The sequence below is a fragment of the Mercenaria mercenaria genome, chromosome 10 (assembly GCF_021730395.1).
Source record: "Mercenaria mercenaria strain notata chromosome 10, MADL_Memer_1, whole genome shotgun sequence".
In the NCBI taxonomy this organism is placed as follows: domain Eukaryota; kingdom Metazoa; phylum Mollusca; class Bivalvia; order Venerida; family Veneridae; genus Mercenaria; species Mercenaria mercenaria.
In genome coordinates, this window is record NC_069370.1 from 36,335,734 (window position 1) to 36,354,281 (window position 18,548).

General features: G+C 35.8%; 1 protein-coding gene across 5 annotated transcripts in view; it reads left to right on the forward strand.

Annotated features, from left to right (window-relative positions):
• Positions 1–18,548, forward strand: part of LOC123559375 (uncharacterized) — a 44,746-nt gene that overhangs the window by 20,065 nt on the left and 6,133 nt on the right. Inside the window, exons 3-11 of one of the 5 annotated variants that reach the window (XM_045351108.2) lie at positions 308–460; positions 919–1,007; positions 3,678–3,789; positions 5,577–5,696; positions 6,565–6,591; positions 8,471–8,500; positions 12,406–12,514; positions 16,797–16,915; positions 17,449–17,592. In XM_045351108.2, coding sequence (XP_045207043.1) covers positions 308–460; positions 919–1,007; positions 3,678–3,789; positions 5,577–5,696; positions 6,565–6,591; positions 8,471–8,500; positions 12,406–12,514; positions 16,797–16,915; positions 17,449–17,592 — 903 coding nt within the window. The remainder of the gene's footprint in view (positions 1–307; positions 461–918; positions 1,008–3,677; positions 3,790–5,576; positions 5,697–6,564; positions 6,592–8,470; positions 8,501–12,405; positions 12,515–16,796; positions 16,916–17,448; positions 17,593–18,548) is intronic. The other 4 variants (XM_053552766.1, XM_053552768.1, XM_053552767.1 and 1 more) reach the window with 4 other exon arrangements.

The following is an 18,548-nucleotide window of genomic DNA, read 5'->3' on the forward strand; positions in this document are numbered from 1 at the left end:
GTTACTATGGAAGCAGCTTACTCAATAGCTGGAGCTTTAGGACTGTCAATTCAGAAGTTAAAACTTTAACACAATGCACTATGCACAATGTTCAGAGTCGCTTTCCATCACCTAAGATCGATGTTACATGTATATTGTAAAGAAGCTGTCTGCCACTTCTGGAGAACATATTAAGAACAAAGTCCAGAAATGGAGCAGGCTGCTGCTGTGTTTCTGAAATACAAATGAAAAAAAGAATGTTTAAATCCATATCGTCATAAAGGGCTATTTTGTTGTTTTATCTAGCATTTTTTTGTAAACACTTCAGAAGTTATAATGACCCCAACGAAGAAGGGAAAGGCAACTCATATCAGAATAGAGCGAAAATCGAAGCTGAACTTTGGCAACGGAGAACTGGAACAGAGGCATCATGTTGGTGGTGGGGAACACAGGGGTCTCGTTATTAACAAGTCATCACAAGGTAACAGTGTAACTTTTACTAATATCTACTTTTCAAGTAAATGCAGGAGTTAATCCTAAAATTTTGATTTGACTGGTTCAACCCAGTCAAAATAACAGGTTAAAATTCAGCTGACTTCAAAATCTTACAGGAAGATCTATTTAGATATTTTATTATTATTATTGAAAAATATACCTTTTAATGCAGGGTTGGTATTAAAGCGGGAGATACTTGTATTTCCCAGGGCAGCGGGAAATACTGGGAGTTCCCAGGAAATGCAGGGAAATATGATGCAGACCAATATTCTATCCTTTAAAAAAGTTATTTAATATTCTTCTTCATATCTGCAGTTACTTAGAGAAATGAAAAACATACAGTGCCAAAAAGAATGTCTATAGGTTGCTACAGCAAGAAAGTCTGTCTTGGTAATTGTTTAAATTGTTCTTTTAAAAATGCTTTAAGTTTTGTGTATGTTGTAGGTGAAAATGAAGAAGATCTTGGGAAGCCACAGGTACAGCTAGGCTTCAACTGTTTCCTTGTAGATACTAAAACTGGAAAACATGCTGTGGTATGTCTTATTTATTGTAATGACATTATGTATAGGTTAATTGTTTTAGGGATTCTTTTGTATTTTACAAGTCACATTCTTAATATTTGTAAAGAGTTATTTAGATACTGTAACTTACTGTAAGATCATCTTATTAGCTCGACTATTCAAAGAATAGTCTAGCCATTCTACTCACCTGGCGTTGGCGTCGGCGTCACACCTTGGTTAAAGTTTTGCATGCTAGTACATATGGCTATCATTTAAAGGCATATAGCTTTGAAACTTATTTTTTCTTTTTCTAGGTCAATTGCCAACCTCACTGGGTCAAGTCCCATAACTCTGACATGTATTTTGAGCAAATTATGCCCCCTTTTGGACTTAGAAAATCCTGGTTAAAGTTTACATGCAAGTTACTATCTCCAAAACTAATGCAAATATTGAATTGAAACTTCACATGTGTCTTCGGGGTTATAAAACTAGTTAATAGCATCAAGTCCCATAACTCTGACCTGCATTTTGGCCAAATTATGCCCCTTTTTGGACTTGGAAAATCCTGGTTAAAGTTTTACATGCAAGTTACTATCTCCAAAACTAATGCAGATATTGAATTGAAATTTCATGTGTAGCTTCAGGGTTGTAAAACAAGTTGATAACATCAAGTCCCATAACTCTGACATGTATTTTGGGCAAATTATGCCCCCTTTTGGACTTAGAAAATCCTGGGTAAAGTTTTACATGCAAGTTACTATCTGCAGAACAAATGCAGATATTAAATTGAAACTTCACATGTGCCTTCGGGGTTATAAAACAAGTTGATTGCATCAAGTCCCATAACTCTGACATTCATTTTGGTCAAATTATGTTCCCTTTTGAACTTAAACTAATGCAGATACTGGTTTGAAACTCTATAGATATTTTAACATTTAGAGTAATATTTTCCTGCTTCTGGGACAATATTTCGAATAGTTGAGCACTGGCTGTCTTACGGACGGCTCTTGTTTCGTTGGCACAAAATTTGGAGGTTTTGGTCAAAACGGCTATTTTATGAGGATTTGATTTTGTGGATTACAAATTTTGAAGATAAAATGAATGAGAATTTTTAGCTCACCTGAGCACAAAGTGCTCAAAGGTGAGCTTTAGTGATCGCCCCTGTGTCCGTCGCCGTCGTCGTCCGTCCGCCCGTCAACAATTTGACTGCAAAAACTCTAGAGGTCACATTTTTGGCCCAATCTTAATGAAACTTGGTCAGAATTTTACCCTCAATAAAATGTTGGGCGGTTCGATATTGGGTCATCTGGGGTCAAAACTAGGTCACCAGGTCAAATCAAAGGAAAAGCTTGTTAACACTCTAGAAGTCACAATTTTGGCCCAATCTTTATGAAACTTGGTCAGAATGTTACCCTCAATAAAATCTTGGACGAGTTCGATATTGGGTCATCTGGGGTCAAAAACAGGTCCCCGGATCAAACAAAGGAAAAGCTTGTAACACTGTAGAGGTCACAATTTTGGCCCAATCTTAATGAAACTTGGTCAGAGTGTTACCCTCAATAAAAGTTGGACGAGTTTGATATTGGGTCATCTGGATCAAAAACTAGGTCCCCCAGGTCAAATCAAAGGAAGAACTTGTTAACACCTAGAGGTCACATTTGGCCCGATCTTAATGAAAACTTGTCAGAATGTTACCCTTAATAAAATCTTGGACATGTTCGATATTGGGTTATCGGGGGTCAAAAACTAGGTAAACCAGGTCAAATAAAAGGGAAAATCTTTTTTAACACTGTAAGGGCCGCATTTATGACTGTATCTTCTGAAACTTGGTCAGAATGTTAATATTGAGGGATCTTAAGGTCCAATTTGAATCTGGGTCATGTGGATAAAAACTAGGTCACCAGGTCAAATCAAAGGAAAAGCTAGTTTACACTGTAGAGGCCACATTTATGACCTTATCTTAATGAAACTTGTCAAAAAGTTAATCTTGATGATCTATAGCTCAAGTTCAAATCGGGGATTAGTGGGGTCAAAAACTAGGTCCCAGGTCAAATCAAAGGAAAAGCTAGTTAACACTGTAGAGGCCACATTTATGACCATATCTTAATGAAACTTGGTCAGAATGTTAATTTTGATGATCTTTAGGTCAAGTTTAAATCTGGGTTAGATTGGGTCAAAAACTAGGTCACTAGGTCATATCAAAGGAAAAGCTTGTTAACACTCTAGAAGCCACATTTATGACTGTATCTTCATGAAACTTAGTCAGAATGTTAATCTTGATGATCTTTAGGTCAGGTTCGAATCTGGGTCATGTCGGGTCAAAAACTAGGTCACGGGGTCAAATCAAATGAATAGCTAGTTAACACTTTAGAGGCCACATTTATGACCATATCTTAATGAAACTTGGTCAGAATGTTAATCTTGTTGATCTTTAGGTCAATAGGTCAGGTGAGCGATACAGGGCCTTCATGGCCCTCTTGTTTTTGTTAATTGGGACAAAAATTTGGTGATATCGGTCAAAACAGCTATTTAACGGGACATAAATTCATATATATCAACTTTAGAAGATAATGAATGGAAATTTTACTGTTTTGTTGGGATTTTATTTAGTAGACTCACAAAGTCATGAAAATTAATACCCCCCCCACGAACATAAATGAATTTTTCAGTATTGGAGACTTAGAATTTTCATTGTTTGTATAGGAGAGCCGCAAGCTGAAGTTCTGGTATGTAGACACTGCTGATTATCTGGACCAGGTTACCACAGGCTTTAACTTCTTTAGAGAACTTCTTAAACCAGAAAACTTCCCTAAAGGTAAGATCCTTTTTTTATGCCCCCGAAGGGAGGCATATAGTTTTTGAACCGTCTGTCGGTCTGTCAGTCTGTCGGTCTGTCAGCCCTGTCCGCAATTTTCGGTCCGTCCATATATTTGTCATCAAAGGATTTTCAAATAACTTGGCATGAATGTTTACCACAGTAAGAGGGACGTGTCGCGCGCAAGCCCCAGGTCCGTAGCTCAAAGGTCAAGGTCACATTTAGACATTAAAGGATAGTGCATTGATGGGCGTGTCCGGTCCATATCTTTGTCATCGATGGAGGGGTTTTTTCAAATAACTTGGCATGAATGTGTACCACAGTAAGACGACGTGTCCGCGCGAAAGACCCAGGTCCGTAGCTCAAAGGGTCAGGTACACTTAAACATTAAAGGATAGTGCATTGATGGGCTGTCCGTCCATATCTTTGTCAACCATGGATGGATTTCAAAAAACTTGGCATGAATGTGTACCACAGTAAGACGACGTGTCGCGCGCAAGACCCAGGTCTGTAGCTCAAAGGTCAAGGTCACACTTAGATTTAAGGTCATTTTTCATGATAGTGAAATTTATGGGCGTGTCCGGTCCAAAATCTTTGTCATTCAATGCATGGATTTAAAATAACTACGCATGAATTTGTGGCACAGTAAGACGACGTGTCGCGCGCAAGACCCAGCTCCGTAGGTCAAAGGTCCTAAACTCTAACATCGGCCATAACTACTCATTCAAAGTGCCATCGGGGGCATATGTCATCCTATGGAGACAGCTCTTGTTTTTCCTTGTTTAAAAATTTGGTGAAGTAATTTTCACAGTTTGTTTCTGGCTTTGAGTGAAACAAAACTACTCAAAAGTCTAAAACTTCCAAATTGATAGTTTACCAGACACTTCACAATGTACAAAGTATTTTTAAAGAATATTTCAGTAAGCGATGCATTAAACATGTCTGAGACATTCTTGGCTGTGTTGCATCCAAACACATCGACACACAGTAGGCTTGTGAACTTACCTCATCATATGAGGAAGCCATCAAGCTGCCAGGCTAACGGAAGGTCGATGGTTCTACCTAGGCGCCCACCCGTGATGAAATAATGAACAGAGGGGCACCTGGAATCTTCCTCCACCATCAGTGCTGGAAAGTTGCCATATGACTTACAGTTTTGTCGGCTCAACGTTAAACCTATCAAAAAAAGAAACCTTAGGGTTTTTTCTAGCTAATTTGGGAACATAGCCTATACCCCCAAAATTGGGAATTTTGACGCGTAAATGTTTCGAATTGGGAAATATTTAGTCCCATAGGATATAGTAAAGATGTGTTTAAGCACTTTCTCATACACTTGTTTCACATTGTACAACCTCTTTTAACATACTTCCATTACAAAATTGTCCATAATTTGGTCAATGTTTGTGCAATTTTGATTAATTTTTTTTTCAGAATGTAGATTGGGAACTTTTGCACTCATTTTGGGAAAAATACATACTTTTTGGCATTGGGAATATAGCCGAATAACGGCTATAAAAGCGGCCGAAAAAAAACCCTGAACCTTTAACATCATCATATCAAAATTGTTTTCCTCCATACAGATTTTGTTGTACATTTTAGGATTTTCAGAAATGTATAAAATATAATCATATCGAAATTGTTTTCCTTCATACAGTTTATGTAGAATTTATTCAGAAATGTATGAAATATCTTCATATCAAAGTTGTTTTCCTCTATACAGATTATCTAGGATTTAGTAAAGTAATATATGAAACATTGTTATATCAGAATTGTTTTCCTGTATACAGATTACGTAGGATTTATTCGGAAATGTATGAAACAAATGCAGAAACCAGAATACAGTCTTGCACGTAAAATCAATCTCGAAATAGAGCTGCTTGACGATGAATCTGCACCACATAGTCCAGGTACGTACTATTTAAGTACATGTATAAGCCAAGACTTGTTATCATTTTTGGTATTTTATAGGAATCATTATGTCAGACTAATATTCATATAAAAAGTTGGTCTTGGTATTAAAGCTTTAAAATTTGTATGATGTTTATCAGGTATCATTTACAGAACTTAGCTTTGCATTTCTGATTTAATTTTTTTTTACAGAAATACGTTTTAGACATTTATAATTTAATATATTTAAATTTTAATTGTTCTGCTTTTGGCTGAAGTAGCTGTATACTTACGTAGATGAAATTTATACATGTTTACATGAAAAAAAATAGGTATGTATTTTTAAAAAAAAAAAAAAAAACACTGCGTTTGAAAATCTCAATAAATAGTTATGCTGTCATCTCTGTAAACTGTAAAACTGTAAAGTCAGTTATTTTAGCAAGGCTAAATGTTCACTAGTTATGAAAATTGTTGATACTTGCAAGATAGAGTATTCACAATATTTGGTCAACTTGTAAAATATATAGGACCATTTATAACAAGAATGGCATTTTTATGATTATTTATTTTTACGATACAGCCAGCAAATAGAAAGGAAATAAATCTGTCACAAATAATTCTGATTTCACAGTACACGTGGTTAGAAAGTTGACCCAAATTGTTTTGAATGGATATCAAATAGACACAGTGATACTTATTTGCTGTCTTTCACTTATTGTTGATGACCCATCTGATTAAACAATTACACATGAAATTTAAAGGCGCCTAACAAATATATTGAAACATTTAAATATTTTAATTAGTAATGAATAAATTTAAATGTAATTTCTCTTAACCTGTATATTTAATATAATTCTTACTATGCGACATTGTACGATTACTTATCAGACTCTCCGATAGCGGAAAACGGATATGGTAGGTTTTCATGTGAATGCTTTAAGTATGGTGATTTTATTATCTACCTTGCAGTAAATATATATTTCTAGTTATCTACCATGATATTTCCAGACATTCTGTTAAGCATGAGCGATGCCTATACAATAATGTGATGGAGTTCCAAAAACCTTATACTCCAATATATATTTATATCATGTTTGTTTAAAACGTTAGGATGTTTAATTTCTGCCATTTCCATCTTTTCTGTTCTGATCATTTAGCGCTTGTGCCAAGTTTCATTTTGTTCCACATGTATATATAAATTCATATGGCTTCACTGTTGAATGTTCAGAAATTTAGTTGTACATGTATACATATTCTGAGTTTAGAACTTTGGAGCTAGTAGAAATCTAGTTTGAGTATATAGTGGTTTATTGAAATAAGTAAGTAAATTATTATTTAACCCTTAGCCTGCTGCAGGCGAATTTAACAGCCTTTGCAAACAGCTTGGAACCAGATCAGACGCCGATTAAATCGGCGTCTGATCAGGTTCCAAGCTGTTTGCTACTCTGACAATATTTCTTCCAATTTTGGAGCAAATTGAATGAACTTTACAATTTTAGCAGACGACATTTCCAGCAGACGACAATTTATCTAGCATGCAAAAGGTTAAAATAAAGACATACTGTCTAGATGTCTCATCTGTTGGGTTTAAGGATTAATACCTGAAGTGAGATGATAATATAGCTTTAAATAATTGTGATCCACTCTTGTATTTTCCGTAACTATGGAAACAAAATCTTTACCATTTCTGTGAGATATTTAATATATTCGTAGCTTTATCAGTTTTTGCCGTATTTAGAAATTCTTTCACTGCATTGAATAATTAGATATTTTGCAATATGGTTGCTTTTCATTTTAAATGTGTTGCATTTTACTTTTGACGTCGGGAATATAGTTGCTTTACCAAAATGAAGTACTGATATTTTTTCATGAGTTACGTTTCCTACAGTTGGTTCAGAGTTACAATATGACCTAATTTATGTCTGTGTGAAAGTAAACCCCTCCAAAAACTGAAAATAAAACCTACTGGTGTTTAACCAGATAGGGACGTATGGTTTGCCCACTATCTGTCTGTTCATCACTCTTTCCCTCAGTCACACTAAGTGGGATCTGCAATAACTTTGTAAAGTACAAGATACCTTTTTTTTCATGAAACTTAGCAGACCACAGTATGGAGAGTGTGCACACCCTTTTATAAGAAATATGGTTGGTATGGCACTAAATTAGTCCAAAAATGTGACAGAAAAGATTCAAAATGAGATCTGCAATAACTTCAGAGTACAAGATTTTGTCATAGTCTTATTTAGTGTTATTTAAATGGATTACAATAATGTATCATTTGCAAATAAGAAATTTAAAAGGAGATAGGTATGTTTTATATAAAAAAAAAAAATGATGAATTGTAGTGATTTTTGACAAACAAAAGCTTAAATATGCACTGTATTTTCTGTGATTTCCAAATTTCTGCATATGAATCTTATATTTATACTTACTCTTTGTCCATTTGAAAATGGTAACATTGTAATTTTAACATTTTGCAAGTTCCTCTCAAACTTCTGAAATTGCTTTAGAATTTATCAAATGCCTCTCTCGTTCATATAAAATAGATCAGTAAAAACACTAATATTGATAGTAACAGTTAATGGAACATTTTCTGAAGATCTAATTATTTCTCTTGCTGTAGTCGGTTTATTTAAATTAAATGTCTTTTTACTAATACTGGTAACAATAAACTATTCTGTGAAAAGTGGTAAAAGTTTAATGTTTTAAAACAAGTGTAACATAATCTACATAAGACATTTTTGCAACAATTAATTCTCTAGCTTTCTGTTATTTTTCTCCTTGCTATCACTAGGAAAGGGTTTAACTGCTGATGAATTAATGGGTGAGTATTTGGTATATGTTTGGTTGTTACCTGGTTTCTCATTGGCTCAACAAACTGTTCCTAGTTGTTATACCAGTTGTGGTTGGTTAAAAAAGTTGTTCCTAGTTTGTTAGACCTGTTGTGATTGGCTAATCCATTTTTAGTTTCAGATTTTCAGATGTTGTAATTTATTAATATTAAATGTATCCCAGCAGTTTTATTTTACCAAGGTTTTCTGTATTAAAGGCATAATTTCAATGTAGGAATAAAGTATGTTTTTTTCGCGTTATAGCATCTGTGGAATACCAAGTGATTGGTTTGTGCCCGAGCCCGGAAGGGATTCTGAAGATGTGATAACACGAAATGAACATGCACTAACACACTAACGCTATTCTTGTGGGTTTTTTTCACATTGGCATCATTTCCTTTTGAATTATCCATTTTGGGGCCCTAATACGTTAACGCTTTGCCACGGAATGCACATACATAAAAAGGTGTGCGTGAGAATCTCTCTGTTAACACCCATTTTCTCTCCTGTTAAAACACCCCCAAAAAGTGACAAGAACAGAAGTTTAATGCTAAAATGTTTATTTCCTTTTATTGTCGTTTTGAAAATGCTTTTGTCATTAGTTGGAGGTCTGAAACTCTTCAACAGCAGATCTGAGGGGGGAAAAAACAACAAAAAACATGTCCAACATTTGTAAATATTTTCTAGTCTATTTTGATCAGTTTACCTGAATGTTTATTGGATAATGTTACCTTTGTACTTATAAAACTGCTGGAGATTGTACCTCAATTATCACACACATTTCAATATCTGCCCCCAGTCCCTCCTTTTTTTGTTGTGGTAACAAATTACTATATAGTCCTTGGCCCTTACTGGCCTTAGTCAGCTAGAAGTTTTTCAGATCATTAACAGTTCATTGTAAAGTTGAAACTGCATGAAATATTGGTTACTGGTTATATAATATGTTAGTTAATTTTGGTACAAGAGCAAAATCCATATAGTTACTATGGCATTATATATTTTTAGTAACATTTGATGGAAGTCTATGAAATTGTTTAATTGACAAGTAATTTAGTTTACATTTTAGTAACATAAACTGCTTTGCTTTTTCGCTAGATTCATTTTTAATTAAAATTGGTTAAACTCACATTTCCTATGAATTAGTTTTATTGAATCTAGTTGGTGTTTGTTATAATATTTATGTTATCGTTTTCATTTGTAAAATTGAACATTTCTTTTAAATAGGATGAGAATGCAGAGTTCCAGAATTTTTATATTGTTATATGTCAGAATAGTTTGTGCTGTAGTAATCCTCATTAGACATTTTTGTATACTTTCATAGATGACACCAATGATAGGTATATATATACATACATGTATATATATATTATATAAATATATACACACAAAGAAAAAAATCTTAAGGTTCTTTGTTTCCAAAGTGAGAGAGATAGTCCTTTATTCATTTGCAGCAGCTGTTTGTGGAAAGAAGCTTCTTGTTCAAGTCTTTAAAGGAATGCATGTTTGAAGGGATGTCAAATACTTCGCCCAAACTTCTTCATATGCTAGTACATCAAACTTGCTTATCTCAAAATTCCGGCTATCTCAATAACATTTTCAAGTCCCATCCCAAAAGCATGTGCACAAAATATCAATTTAAGTCGAATTTTGGTTACTGTGAAATCATTAATATTCGTTCGGGACTGATTTTCGTGGATTTCGTGGTTGGGTCAATCCACGAAATTTTATCCCAACAAACAAGTAACATTCTCATTCATTTTATATTCAAAATTTGAAATCCATGAATTCAACAAATACTTACTTAATGATAACTGTATTGCATTTAACTGGTTTGAATTGTGTTTACCTATAAGCTTAGATCATATTTTTTAGAGAAAACTAAGGTCGAAATAAAAATTGTTGCACTAAGGTTTAAATTGTCAGCTTTGTTAAATGTTATATTATTATACGCCTGTCTCTGAAAGAGCGGGGCATATTATATGAACACCCGTGGCGGGCGGGCGGGCTATCGGCGTCCAAATGCATGTCTGCTCTCTAAGTCAAATAGTTTTCATCCGATCTTCACCAAACTTGCTGACAATGTTTGTGGGCATAATATCTCAGCCAAGTTCGATAACCAGCCAAATCGCCCCAGGCACTCTTGGATTACAGCCCTTGAATTAGGCCAAGTTCAATGACGGGCGTATTTTGTGACAGTCTGGCACTCTTGTTTCTGTTTGTTTTTTCTTCCTGTCAGTATTTCTTGCACAAAAAGGATCAAATAGAAAATACCTGTTTCAATAGTATAAAGATATAAAAATATGTGTTTTATTAGTATTAAATGTGAAAGTAAATGTTAGTTGAAGGTGCATGTGTGATTAAATTGGGAATTAGGATATACTGTTATAGGTACAAATAATGTTATATGCCACAGTTGCTATAAATAGATTCACACCCAACTTAAACAATTTAACTTTATAATTGGTGACGTTCCCTTTTATCCGTTCAGAATATATTTAATGTAGAGCAAAGTATCCATAATTTTTGACGAAGATATATGTATATGTAAAGTTTCCAACTAAAGGACTGTGAAATCATTAGGGGCCTGCGTTGCCGAGTGGTTAAGGTGGCTTGCCACTTGCGGCTCTGGCCTTACTTGGGGTGTTGAATTATTTATGTGAGGAAGCCATCCAGCAGGCTTAAGGAAGGTCAGTGGTTGTACCCAGGTTCCTGTCTGTGATGAAATAATTCATGGAGAGGCACCTGGGTTCTTCCTCCACATGAAATCATGTTTTAGCTCGACTTTTCGAAGAATAAGTAGAGCTATTGCTCTCGCCCCAGCATCGCCGTCACCTTTGGTTAAAGTTTTTGATAAAGTCAGATATCTCTGTTACTATCAAAGCTATTTTAACTTAGAATTTTTTGGTTAAAGTTTTTTATTAAGTCAGATATCTCTGTTACTGTCAAAGCGTTTGGCTTGAAACTTAAAATAGTTATTTACTATCAAAGGCTACACCAGAAGAAACAATCCACATAACTCTGATTATATATTTGATTGAGTTAAGCCCCTTTTACTGGCAAAGCTTTAATTCAGAGTCAAGCACTGAGAAAAGTCGAGCGTGCTGTCTTATGTACAGCTCTTGTTTTATTTGGGACTAATTTTTGTGGTTGAGTCTGTCCGCTAAATTAAATCTCAACAAACAAGTAAATTTCGCATTCATTATTATGTTCAAACTTTGAAATTTACAAATTCATATTCACAGTAATATCATTTCAGGTACAATCTCTAGTATTTGGCTAAAATGTATCAAAATTGCTTTGTTCTGATTTGTTGGAATGTTAAACCCTTCTCCATTGAAATTAATTATGTAGTCCTACACCTACCTGTACTTACTTCTTAACCTTGTTTTGGCTTTGCCAAATTTAATGTATTAACAACCACTTCTATTAAATTGTAAAATAAGTTCAAGTCCCACCTTGATATATGTGATTTCTTTAGCTCACTTGAACCAAAGAATTAATGTGAAGTTTTGTGATGGGGCTGAGCCCGCATCTGTAGTGATTGATTATCTGTAGCATAAAAACCTTTTATATTAAACACAGTTGTTACCACCATGATTCAGTGTGTCATACATGTATTCAAGGTCAAATAGTCAGTTTCAGATGCGTGACATTGGACCAGACGTGCGACATTGGGCCACTTTGGTCCTGTTGTTTAGATCAAGTAACTATGGTGTGCCTTTACTTGGAAACGTTGAAAGAGATGTATAGAGATATGAGTAAATGGTATTTATTGAAATGTAAAAATTTAACTTAATTGTGTATATTGCTACAATTTGGCAACATATTTGCTAATTGTTATGTATAATATAAAGTCAAAATCCTGATTATAATTCCAATTAAATGGTTACTTTTGCAGGTCTTACTAGACATGACCCTCGGCCGTGGGAAGAAATTGTACGGGAGAAGTTGTTACATGTTTTGGAGTCGGCCTATCCCAACATTCTCTCTGTTGAAGATCTTGTCAGGTATAATAACTTACAGGCACTGACCTCCAGATTTTGGCTAAATATTTTATTTCTTTAAAATGGAAGTATAGTCGTATTATGAACATTAGAATATGAGTTTTTGTTTCTGAACTATCTTAAAAGTGCCAAATTAAGAAAAAAGGTGCCTATGTGTATATTGCATTAAATATAGGTAATTATAATTAAGGCAGTTTACCTAAAGTAAAGCTTTACAAACACTTTTCAATTTTCAGTGTAAAAATTAGTAAAACAACTATTTCTCATGTGTTTCCATAACAAATTATAGTCCTTGTACCTAAAATCTTTCCGTCTTTTGTTGTCGTACGATCTGGAGGCCAGTAGTTGTAATAATGTGATTTTCTTCTTCTAGTCACACCTTGTTTTCTTTTCAAACTTAATTTATAGTCGATGTAAACTTGTACATCCAACATAGGAAAAGTTTTTTTTCTCTTAAAAATATCTGAATAACAACCACAAAAAGCTAAAAAGAAACTGGATGGAATTATGTCTCCCCCTCTCTGGGGGAGACATGTTGTTGCCCTGTCCGTCCGTCCGTCCGTACGTCACACTTCATTTCCGAGCAATAACTGGAGAACCATTTGACCTAGAACTTTCAAACTTCATAGGGTTGTAGGGCTGCTGGAGTAGACCAACCCTATTGTTTTTGGGGTCACTCCGTCAAAGGTCAAGGTCACAGGGGCCTGAACATTGAAAACCATTTCCGATCAATAACTTGAGTACCACTTGACCCAGAATGTTGAAACTTCATAGGATGATTGGTCATGAAGAGTAGATGACCCCTATTGATTTTGGGGTCACTCCATCAAAGGTCAAGGTTACAGGGGCCTGAACATTGAAAACCATTTCCGATCAATAACTTGAGTACCACTTGACCCAGAATGTTGAAACTTCATAGGATGATTGTACACACACAGTAGATGACCCCTATCGATTTTGGGGTCACTCCGTTAAAGGTCAAGGTCACAGGGGCTGAACATTGAAAACCGTTTCCAATCAGTAACTTGGGACCTCTCGACCCAGAGTGCTGAAACTTCATAGGATGATTGTTCATGCAGAGTAAATGACCCCTATTGTTTTTGGGGTCACTCTGTTAAAGGTCAAGGTCACAGGGGCCTGAACATTGATAACCAGTTCCAATCAATAACTTGAGAACCTCTTGATCCAGAATGTTGAAACTTCATAGGATGATTGAACATGCAGAGTAGATGACCCCTATGGATTTTGGGGTCATTCTGTTAAAGGTCAAGGTCTCAGGAGCCTGAACATGGAAAACAATTTCCGATCAATTACTTGAGTACCACTTGACCCAGAATGTTGAAACTTCATAGGATGATTGAACATGCAGAGTAGATGACCCTTAGAGATTTTTGGGTCAGTCTATAAAAGGTCAAGGTCACAGGGGCCTGGTCATGTAAAATCATTTCTGGAAAATAACTTTAGAACCACTTGACCTAGAATGTTGAAACTTAATAGGATGATTGGACATGCAGAGTAGATGACCCCTATTTATTTTGAGGTCACTTGATCAAAGGTCAAGGTCACAGGAGCCTGAACAGTGACTTGAGAACCACTAGGCCAAGAGTGTTGAAATTTAGCGGGATGACTCGACATGCCAAGTAGATGATCCCTATTGCAGCCAACCATCAGTGTCTCTTTGACTTTCGCTCCTGACCCCTATTGACTTCTTGCCTATAGGACTGCATTGGGTGAGACATGCGCTTTTTTACAAAAGCAATTTCTTGTTCTGTATTGATTTTGCGCAGATGAATTTTTCTATGTTTGCATCTGAGTGTTCTGGGAACAAATTTAACCAAAAAGGATGTGTTTCTGGTTCAAACTGTCTTGTTCAATCCTAGCACTGAATTAAGTTGGACAGACACCTGTTGACTAGCATTTTATTAGTCCCCTACTGGTTGAAAACCAGTTTTGGGAACTATAGGAATGCTATTTTCCGTCATTCCGTCTTTCCGTCATTCTGTCATTCCGTCATTCCGTCCGTCCGCAATTTCGTGTCCGGTCCATAACTCTGTCATCCATGAAGGGATTTTAATATTACTTGGCACAAATGTTCCCCATGATGAGACGACGTGTCATGCGCAAAACCTGGGCCCCTAGCTCAAAGGTCAAGGTCACAATAGGAGGTCAAAGGTCAACAGGGCTTTTTTCCGGTCAACAACTCTCCCATCCTTGAAGGGATTTTAGTATGACTTGGCACAAATGTTCCCCATGATCAGATGATGTGTCATGCGCAAATCCCGGACCCCTAGCTCAAAGGTCAAGGTCACAATTGGAGGTCAAAGGTCAACAGGGCTTTTTTCCTGTCCGGTCCATAACTCTCCCATCCATGAAGAGATTTCAATATTACTTGGCACAAATGTTCCCCATGAGGAGATGACGTGTCATGCGCAAAACCTGGACCCCTAGCTTAAAGGTCAAGGTCACAATTGGAGGTCAAAGGTCAACAGGGCTTTTTTCCTGTCCGGTCCATAACTCTCCCATCTATGAAGGGATTTTAATATTACTTGGCACAAATGTACCTCATAATAAGACGATGTGTCATGCACAACTTTCAGACCCCTAGCTCAAAGGTCAAGGTCACACTTAGCAGTCAAATGTTAACATAGCATGAACAGGGTCTGTTTTGTGTCCGGTCCATAACTCTGACATTCATTAAGGGATTTTAATATCACTTAGCCCATGAAGTGTTCCCCATGATGAGACGACGTGTCATGCGCAAATCCCAGACCCCTAGCCCAAAGGTCAAGGTCACAATTGGGGGTCAAAGGTCAACAGAGTTTTTTTCCTGTCCAGTCCATAACTCTGCCATCCATGAAGGGATTTTAATATTACTTGGCACAAATGTTTCCCATGATGAGACGACGTGTCATGCGCAACACCCAGTACCTTAGCTTAAAGGTCAAGGTCACACTTTGAGATCAAAGGTCAAGAGGATTTTTTTCCTGTCCGGTCTATAACTTTGTCATGCAAAGCAGGATTTAGATATCAGTTGGCACAAATATTCCCCTGGATGAGACAACATGTCATGCGCGAGAACCAGGTCCCTAGGTCTAAGGTCAAGGTCATATTTAGAGGTCAAAGGTCAAATTCAAGAATGACTTTGTACGGAACATTTCTTCTTCATGCATGGAGGGATTTTGAAGTAACTTGGACCAAATGTTCACCACCATGAGGCACCCTTGTTTTTAGAATTACGTCCCTTTGTTGTTACTATAAATAGATTTTATTGTAACTTTTTTATTACTGGCGGTAGAGAAAAATCAAGACCACTTTTCTGTGGTACAGCATGCATGTTACATCTAATTTTTAGGTGTATTTTGACCTATCTCTACCTGGTAAAGAGTTTCTTGTGGACTTATATTATTATTATTATTTTTTTTTTTTTTTTTTAAATTAATTTCCCTTTGTTGTTACTATAAATAACTTACATGATAACATTTTTATAATCAGCCAAAAAAATTCAATATGAAAACAACTGTGGGTTTTTATATATGCACATTTTAATCCAAGTGTGTTGTTATAATGTTATAACATATTGTATATGTAGTACAATATTGTTTATACATCATTGACAGATATCAGTTCATTATGTTATACTGCAGTAGAAAAAATTAGGCGCCTTCCAGTAGGGGACTTTGTATTGCATGGCAATACTTCATTCACTTGTTCTTTCTTTAGTACAGTGTAACACTGCCAGCTTAAGCATCAATAGCTCCAACACCTAGAAAAATCCTGTGGTTGCTAACTGTTTTGCTTATACAGTTGAAACTGGATATCTCGAACTCACTTATCTCAAAATTCCAGCTATCTCAAAGACATTTTCAAGTCCCGTCCTGAAAACTCGTGCAAAGAATATAATTTTAAGTTGAATTTCGGTTATCTCGAAGTAAGATGCTTGATCCCTTGGAATTCAAGATACTGTAAAATCATTTATTTTCGTGAGCATGAAATTTCGTGGTTTTGGTCAAAACGGCAATTTCGTGGGGATATGAATTCGTGGATTTCAACTTTTGAACATAAAATGAATGGGAATTTTACTTGTTCATTGGGATTAAATTTCGTGGATTGACTCGACCACAAAATCCACGAAAATTAATCCCCCACGAATATTAATGATTTCACAGTACCAAACTTTCAACTATATTTTCTTTTTTTTGGATAGCTCGAAAACCTAAATAACATGCATCTCTTAGCGACCTCATATTTTTGATGATGTTTTGAAACATGATGATGTTATTTACAGGATTGTAGACGCTGATGAAGCCTGTGTGCTGGAACAGCTTGCAGAACTACAGAGAAAAGATCTTATCAGATCCCTGGAAAGTGGAGGTTTTGTTAGACATGTACTGGATATTAAAACCGGTTTGTGCAGTTTTCCTCCATATACATTGTAGTTGGCATTATTTTATTTCTATGAAACATCTTTTAAGTGTTAGGGTTGGCATTCTCGGTTATTTAGTTTTGTTGGCTACAGCTGCCTGTCAGTTTGATTTCATGGATTTTACATATGCAAATTGAGCTCAGTGGCATATGCATTAATTTTGTGCAAAGTATCTCTGTAATCTAATGCTTCAGAAACAGTAATTGAAAAATGGTGTAAAGTGTCTTGAAAGTGTCTTAAAATGCTTTCAGTCCACATTTTACAAATATTAAGTATGTTTACTTTTAGTATGAAAATCGTTTCCAACCAGTAATTTATGAATTTGACGTATAATTTTAAAACTTAAAAGACTGCTTTGAGCATATTGTGCTCCCCTAAAGCAGTACTCATTTGTGCATTTACACCATCAGATGTACTTACAGATCAAACACTCCAAATGAATGTAACAAAGTAAAACATCCAAAATGTTATCAAGTACCATTAAGAAAAACTGGTATTTTGTATTGTATAACAGAGGTGCAGGAAGTTAAGCAGATGATGACTGTATCAGCCAATCAACAACCAACAATAGCAATCATAACAGCTAATTACTGTGAAAAACTTGCCGTAGACGCAATGATGGAAAATAAAACTACATACGTTAAATTTAAAACAGGAGGTAAGTTAAGTAGCATTTGAAATTGTTAAAGAGTACAAATTTTCAATCAAGTTAGATGTATTTGTCGTTCAGTTTAAGGAGTATTAAGTAAAATGGTCGTGTGAGAAAGTTGTTAGTTAATTGCAGGTATGCCCTATTAAAGATTTACCTACCCAAACTGTTGGCTGTGATTGTCTCCCCTAGCTCTGCATTAATTGCTGCTGCCACAAATACCACATGCCCGCCCGCTTGGCTCAGTAGGTAGAGCGTTGGTCTACGGATCTCGGGGTCGCGAGTTCGATCCTCGGGCGGGGCGTATGTTCTCTGTGACTATTTGATAAACGACATTGTGTCTGAAATCATTAGTCCTCTACCTTTGATTCATGTGGGGAAGTTGGCAGTTACTTGCGGAGAACAGGTTTGTACTGGTACAGAATCCAGGAATACTGGTTAGGTTAACTGCCCGCCGTTACTTGACTGAAATACTGTTGAAAAACGGCGTTAAACCCAAAACAAACAAACAAATACCACATGACCATAAAAGTCACATGACCATAGCATTTTGAATATTTTGTTATTGTCAATTTTATATTTTGGATTTTTATCCACATTAGTCTTTCTGAAAAGTACTCAAAACAGTTTCTGCAACTGAATTATATGAGCAAATGGTGAAATCAGCAATTTATTGAAGTCATGATTAAAATGTTTCTAGTGATGGAGGTCTCTACTATAAGGGGAGAGCACCATGTAGACAAAAGTGCTAACAGGTTAACATATCCTAATTTATATTATTTGTTTTTTATGGGGTGGGGGTGGGGGGGTTTGCTGGTTTTCAGTTGAATAAAGGCAGTCTGTTAACATTTTTCCTGGTACTGGTACCGACTTGTCTCCTTTGATATGAAAAAAGTATATATTTCATTGACAACTTCTCCGTGGAGAACAAATGATATATGATGTTTATAATCAGTTGATTATCA